The sequence below is a fragment of the Henckelia pumila genome, chromosome 2 (genome assembly GCF_033568475.1).
Source record: "Henckelia pumila isolate YLH828 chromosome 2, ASM3356847v2, whole genome shotgun sequence".
In the NCBI taxonomy this organism is placed as follows: Eukaryota; Viridiplantae; Streptophyta; class Magnoliopsida; order Lamiales; family Gesneriaceae; genus Henckelia; species Henckelia pumila.
The window spans coordinates 165,098,583-165,106,080 of NC_133121.1; the positions used below are offsets into that span (position 1 = coordinate 165,098,583).

Consider the following 7,498-nt stretch of genomic DNA (forward strand, 5'->3'; position numbering starts at 1 on the left):
ATATAGATCGTGTCGGCCCGTTTCATTTATATAGAAACATTTATCTTTGAGACGGGTCAAGTCTATTTATATTTATAATAATAAATAATATTTTTGGCCTAAAAAGTAATAAGAGACTCGTCTCACAAAATTGATCCATGAAACTCTCTTTAATAGTTTTTTCCAATTCTTTTTGTTTGTTAATTTTTTTTTATTACAATGTCTTAATCTTATAATGTTATGTTGGAGCATGAAATGTCATTTTTCGGAAAATTAGAGGACGAAAGTGCCATTTTAAACAAATTTAATGAGACAACATTATTTAGTCAATCAAGAAATCTCCTGTCCCCACATGAGAAAAAGTCTCACGCTCCACTCTTCAATTCCCATCATGCCTGATGAAGTCATCTCTGTTTCGCAACCTCCAATCACATCCAATTCAACCTAAAGTCGCTAATGCGCAAAACAACTTTATAGATCCTAAACACGATTTTAGTTCAAAAGAAGTTGAACCGCAAAAGAGAGGGATTCTTTCTTTTTACCTCGTTTAAACCTCTGTAACTGTCAATTCCATTCTCTGCCACCTCCTTAGAATCATCGCTTTCGGTTTCTCCGACGTGGAAACTCAGGGAGGAGTGCCGCCGCCGCTTCCGCCGTGGATATATAGTTCGATGGAGACTTCAATTGCTGGTCTGACCAGTCATCATCAGTATTCAGCCTCATTCGCCGCTTCGCAGCGAGAAGTCACATACAGGTTCCATCTTACTCGGGTTTTCATTTTTCAATCCTGATGTTTGTTGATTTTGAAGCTTTTTGTTGATTTGTGTCTCTGAATTTCACGTTAGGCAGAGGTTTGATTTGATTATGTTGGTTGATTTTAAGTGGAAAAAATGTCTCCAAATTTATTTAATATTCTTCATGTCTGAAATTCAGTAATTTTTTCCCTTGATTTCTCTGGAAAAAAAATTATAGGTTATGGGTGGCATTCTAAGAGAGCATTGTTTCATGGATTTATTGATTTTAATGAATGAATTGCTGAAAGTGTGAAGTTGCGGATGTTGCAAACAGAAAATTTCCCCTCATTGTTTGCTTGTTCAGGCTGCTTTATCTGGAGAAGAGTAAGTAGGATGTAGGGCAGTGGTGAAGACTATAAATTTTGGATTGAGAAATAGTGTAATCAAAAGTAACAGTTGTTCATATTTGGTTACATCCGAACTTAAAATATTTCCTAGTGTTAGACAATTAGATTAGATGCCCATGCCCACCACGACTCGTGGTGGAAGTGTAGGCGCCAGGACACGTGCACTTTGTTGAGCTTCCACTCCTGGTAACTATGGTTATAGTTAATACATGATTGACGGAGGATGAGAGGATCTTTTCTATCCTAGAATTCCAGCAACGTCGAAACGTTATAGGCGGGATTATACCGAACAGATTTCAGCTGACTACACGAGTAGTTTTCCTGTCCGTGAAGTAGGGTGATAGCCTAAGATACTCTTACTAGGAGCTCAATAAAGGTGCCTCCGTTATCAGAATCAACCCAGATCAATTCAGTTGTTTTTCTTATCTTGTTAGGTTTGGGATAGGAAAACCTGGCTTCGAGTAAATTCACTGCTGGGTTTTGCGTAAAACTGCTTATTCTCTATAATTTGCTTATCCTTACTTTTTGTGTATGCTATCAGTCTATCACATGAAATCCGTTCAACCTAATGTCGTAATATTAGTAAAGTATTTTTGGATGGTAGACAAATAAAGTTTATTATGCTCATAGATCATCTGGTTTTTGTACCGCTGGCTTTAGCTTTCAAAGTATTGTTCTGTACGAGTATCATGGTATTAACCATATAAATTACATGTCTTGAGTTTTTTGTAATATTGGGTGATGAAAAATGTGTGGTGTGAAAGTCCATATCATTTATTTCTGTATTAATTTGTTGCTGTGGTTTAGAAGATTTCCTTGAGGGATCACTGAATGCAGGAATGGATCTAAATGGGTCGTGATCAAATAAAATAAACTGAAAGTTTACGCATAACTTTTTTTAAAAATGGAGTTCTTTTCAAAATCGATTGAGTCTCCTCCTTCATTGATCTGTCCTTCCGAGTTCCTGGATTCATCCTTGACTGATGTCTATAATTTTACAAGCTAACATGATACAATTTTGCAGCTGTGGTTCTTGTGGATTCGATCTAAACTTGAATTCGTCGAGTCGGAATACATCAACCATTGGATCCAAATATGGTAAATCTATGAAAAAGGGGATTATTTCTTTCTTCTCCATCGATGACAGCAGATTCAATCAGGTTGAAGAATTCAGCTGTGTCCCTTATTTCATTTCTAAGCATTCTTGGGGTTTGTTCCGCAAAAGAACTAAACTTTCGTGCCGAAAATGTGGGAACTATATCGGAATCGCCACCGATTTAAATGCATTTTCTCCTCATCTTATAACGAATGGGTCAGATTCGCCCTCTAGCAGTGAAATCTCAAATCTGAGCAAGTACGACATCAGAATTCGCTCTTTGCAACCTTCATCAGCTGATGTGGGTACTCCTTTCATGTAGTGATGTTTATATATAAAGTGTAAGAAATATGTATTTTCCTCCGTTTCGAGTTCTCTAGGCGATGATGAGCTATTTGAAGTAGTCGCTGGCGTAGGTTTGCTCGACGTTTGTCGATAGTCATGTATTTTGTGTTTTTATCATGATCGATCAAATATTACTCACATATAGAGAATTCTGAATGTATTTGTTCATTGTTTTGAGCTTGATTATTGGGAGATTAATTTCCTTGGAAACTTCTGAGACTTAAAAAATTTTCATTAAACGATTTTGTAGATTGGTAGTTTGGTCAACATAAGGTTTAGAGTCCTATGTCGATTGTTTTGGATGTTTATGGAGTGAAATGAAAGAAATACAAAACTTCTATACTTTCTTTAGAAATAATTGAATGTATATTATTCTCAAAAAAAAAAAGAAATTGAATGTATATTATTGACTATTAACAGAGATATTTTAAAAGTTCTGATTGAGGGATGATTCACTACTATTATAGAAAAATGATCTATTGAACATGGTATAATTGTCATTTGTTGGTCAAAATAATGACATGGCAACATATATTATCATTGTCCATTGGGGATCAATTTTATATTCATTCGGACGATAAATTAACATGCTTTCGCAAGACTATAATTAATTCAGCCATACATACACGACTAAAAATGTCAAAAATCATTTATATGGGACTAAAATTGATATGGTATCATAATTTTATCATAATCTCTACATTACATAAAAGGTAACTGGACACAGAAAAATATAATGTACAAGATATTAATTTATGTACAAACAATGTGTAGGTGCGTACGACAAATATATGTATATGTAAATGTCTATATATATTATTTTTATTTTATATATAAATAGATCAATGGTAGAGAATCAAAGCACGTGCATTGTTCTATAAATGAGAAGAAAGAAAGTAAAAATTGGAGCAAAGTTGTTTGTTTATAGTGTTTGCTAGGTATTATTTAATGAAATAGTTATGTACATGTTGTGACAAAGCAATGTGCCACATTTTCTTGATTCTTTTGATGGATAAGGGGGAGGGGTCCCCTCTTCACTTACTCTTTCCTTATCTAAAATATTTTGTCCCATTGATTAATGTTTTCATTCACGAGCTATAGGGAATGCATATGTAGTTTGCCTTTTCTTCCATCAAATTATGCACCTACCTTTTATGATCTTTGGGGCAAAAGGGCACAATAGCTTCGTGAAAGTTGAGAGAAGCTTAAAGTTTAAGTTGTATTTAAATGGATGTGATGTGGTCAAAAAAATACAAATACGGGTACGTAAAGTCTTTAGGCTGAACCTTGCAACGTAGAGCACTCACGTAGCGTAAGGTAAACCTAGCAGCGTAAGGTAAACACGTAGCGTAGGGTGAACCTTGCAGCGTAAGGTAAACACGTGGATCGTCACCTGCGTCACAAAAAAAATGTCAGAGGCGTCGGGTGATTCCCCAACGTAGGCACTCCGACGCTCAAGTCAGCCAAGAGCACAATAATAATCTCCCAAAATAAGAATGCTCAAGTTGGAGAGAAAAATGAGAATGTACCTTTAAAATAGAAGACACATCTATTTATAGATGTTTAGGAGTGTTAGATGGGCTTGAGCCCTTATTTTGTTAATGAATATATTTGGGCTTCTATCTCATAAGGATGAATATGCGAAAAACAACTTTTTTTTGATTTAGTAAATTATTCGTTTTTTGTTTTGATTTATTAATTTATAAAATTTTGGTCACGACATAAATATCTTCTGAACTTTGGGCTATCTATTATCGGAATGTTCAATTTTCATCAGAAAACGCTGATTGTAAGGAATAAATGGTTGCAAACAATATCGGATTCAGATGAAGTAAAGGATTTCCACTGAATTTGGTGGGATTTAGAATTATAAATACCTTTTGGTGTTTGGTAAAATGGGATTTCGAAACGAAATTGGTATTTGATGGGATTTCATTTAACTTGATGAAATTCTTATGAAAATGGTCGGATTTCGTGGGATTTCATAGGATTTGAATTTAAAAAATAATATTTTTTTAAAAAAATTATATTATATTACTTACTCGTAGATTTCATGTCTTCTTTGCAAATTTTACAAAATACCATTTATTAAAAAAATTATATTATCAATTCACGTTGTTATATTTTAAATTCTTACCAGAAACCAAAATAAAATTTCAATTCCATGGATTTGAAATCCAATTTCAATTTCAATTCCAAATTTGATTCTAAATTCCATTTTTTAGACATCCAAACACACTGAGAAATTTAAAAAAATAATATTACTTTCACTGGTAACGCCGGTGAATTGCTGATGTGAGAATTTTTTACTCATTATTAACTTTGGAGGTAAATCAATTTACGTGGGACCAATTTAAGATTAAAAAAAAAGGTCAAACAAATCATACGAAACTCACAAGTTTTATGTATTCCACTAGAAAAAGTTCATGATTGTGACATCAAAATATGTTTCGATCACCATTTAATTAGCGCCTTTCTGACTAAAATTTGAATGTTTCGAAGGTAGATAGAGCAAAATAGCGGATTCAGAAGTTATGGTACCGAAACAAAAAATTGAAAAGTTAATTACCCAAAACAAAAACAAAAAGTTATTGGACTAAAATTTTATTTTCTCATGAACTTATTTAGTTTCAGATTCATGTTCAAGGATTAATCTTCTAATAACTATACATTGATACTTGCTCACTTTCACGCTCCCATCCTAAATTTTCAGGTATGCGCTTGTTCACTCGGACTAATTAACCTCTTGTTGAACTAAGAAATCTTTTCCAACTCTATGAATCCAACTCAAATATGAGATCACACAAAAATTCATATGAGACGGTCAGAGCCGGACCTGTTGTGAGGCCAATGAGGCCATGGCCTAAGGGCCCGGCTCAATAAGTGGCCCAAAATTTTTTAAATTACATATATATGGTTGATGGCTTAGAAAATTTCATTAAAAAAATAAAAAGTAATCATTTCCTTTTCAACTTTTATTTTTATTGAATTTAAATATATATAGGAGTTTTTGTTTCCTGCTTTGGATTTTTTGTTTCCTACTTTTTTGATCTTTTGATCTTTTAATGAATTACAATATATTTAGAGAAGTTAAAGAGTGAATCTTTTAAATATCTTGATGAAATTTTGTATAGAGCTTCAATAATTTTTTAGTCACGATGGACGTTCAGACATTAGTGGTGATAAATATTGTTCAGAGTTGATGGTCGTGAGATGTTATTTAACAAATGAAAAGAGCAATTGATATGCTTCAGGTTTTGACGAAATTGCATAGTTTATTCCCAAATACTTATATTTCCTATAAAATTTTGTTAACCATGCGGTTGCATCTGCAGAAAAAAGCTTCTCAAAGTTGAAGTTAATAAAAAATTATCTTCGGTCAACAATGTCGCGGGATAAATTAAATGTGCTAGCTATGCTGTTAATTGAGAAAAAAATGGTCCGACAATTGGATTATACAGATTTGATAAATATTTTCACCTCTAAACAGTTGACGAGTAGTATTTATGTAGTTATTTAAATATTTTTTGACTTTTCGTTGATGTAATATATTGTTTATGGTATATTTATATGTTGTTTAGTGTATATGTCATTTGCGAAATAAATTTTACATTTATTTGCCGCAACAAGAGGGCCCACTTTTCTTATACCGCCTCAGGCCCGGTTGATCACAGGTACGGCTCTGAAGACGGTCTCACTGATCAATTTCGTGAGACGAGTGCCTAATTTGGATCACCAATGAAAAAAATATTATATTTTTTTATGTCAAAAATATTATTTTTTTATTGTAAATATGAACATGATTGACACGTCTTTTGGATAAAGCTATGTGAGATCGTCTTACCAGAAATACAATCGATCGATTAATAATTGTTTTTCGTGATGTATCCCCGAAGATCTTTTATTGCATATCTTGCCGTATTGGGGTCACAAGATCACACTTTTTTCAATATCATCCGAACATGGTGGTCCTCGTATAATTTTCACATTGATGAGTAGAGCCAGCAGAGGGGGACTACCAAAAAATATATATACATTTTTGTCACAATTTACACAATTAAACAAAGGGGTCTATATATAACTCCTATGCACATGCACATATGCCATTGTAGAGTTGAGGACAAAAGTGCGTTTTGTCAAAATATAAAAAACTAACCCTTTTGAGAGAAATCACTATTATTTTTCTTAAAGACAACAAGTGGACAAGATCTAGCAAAATAAGAGTGGTGGTTGTGCTTCCATGTCTCCTTGAGGAGCACTCTTTTTTTTTTTTTTTTTTTTAGTTTTTATATATATTAGAGACGGATTTAAAAATTTTATCAAAAAAGACAAAAAGCCAAAAAATACACACACAGACACATACACACATATATAATCGATAACAAAAAATAAAATATAATAACAAAATATAAATAATATTTTCAAATATGAGATCTAACTTACAATATCTTTTACTAGTTTAAATTTACTGAAAATAATTAATATAATTATATTTGAGTAAATACAAAATAGATATCTCTTTTAATATAAATAATTAAACTATCATTCAAATATTCATCTTTCATTCGATTAATTAATGATGACTTTGGTTCGAGTACGTACAACGAACAATAAAGATGAATTAACATAATAAGGAAGAAAGATATTTCTAATAAAGATGAATTAACATAAGAAGGAAGAAAGATATTTATTTTTTTCAATATTCAAACTTGGTGAATGATTTTTTTTATTTTTTTTTATTTAATTTGTGAGACGATCGATCCATTTTATGAAAAAAAAAAAAGTATTATTTTTTGTCAAAAATATTACATTATAATGTGGGTATGTATCAGATTAACCTCTCTCACGGATATAGATGAAACAGTCATGATGAATTTTTAAATACCAAAAAATACCCTTTTCAAATTATAGAAATATTCCATTTGTATTTAATAAGA

The 7,498-nt window shown here is 32.2% G+C and overlaps 1 protein-coding gene across 1 annotated transcript; it reads left to right on the forward strand.

Annotated features, from left to right (window-relative positions):
* The first annotated feature begins 552 nt into the window (after positions 1-552).
* LOC140884622 (uncharacterized protein At4g08330, chloroplastic-like) lies at positions 553-2,749 on the forward strand. Its single transcript, XM_073291423.1, has 2 exons — positions 553-733; positions 2,145-2,749. The coding sequence occupies exons 1-2, from the start codon at positions 651-653 to the stop codon at positions 2,536-2,538; spliced, it is 477 nt and encodes a 158-aa protein (XP_073147524.1). The 5' UTR covers positions 553-650; the 3' UTR covers positions 2,539-2,749.
* Positions 2,750-7,498: the final 4,749 nt, after the last annotated feature.

What these genes read in the sequence shown, in the direction of transcription:
- LOC140884622 (XM_073291423.1), top strand. Translation starts at nt 651, where the DNA reads ATGGAGACTTCAATTGCTGGTCTGACCAGTCATCATCAGTATTCAGCC. An exon ending in CAGCGAGAAGTCACATACAG is followed by an intron (nt 734 to 2,144) that starts GTTCCATCTTAC and finishes ACAATTTTGCAG; the next exon opens with CTGTGGTTCTTGTGGATTCG.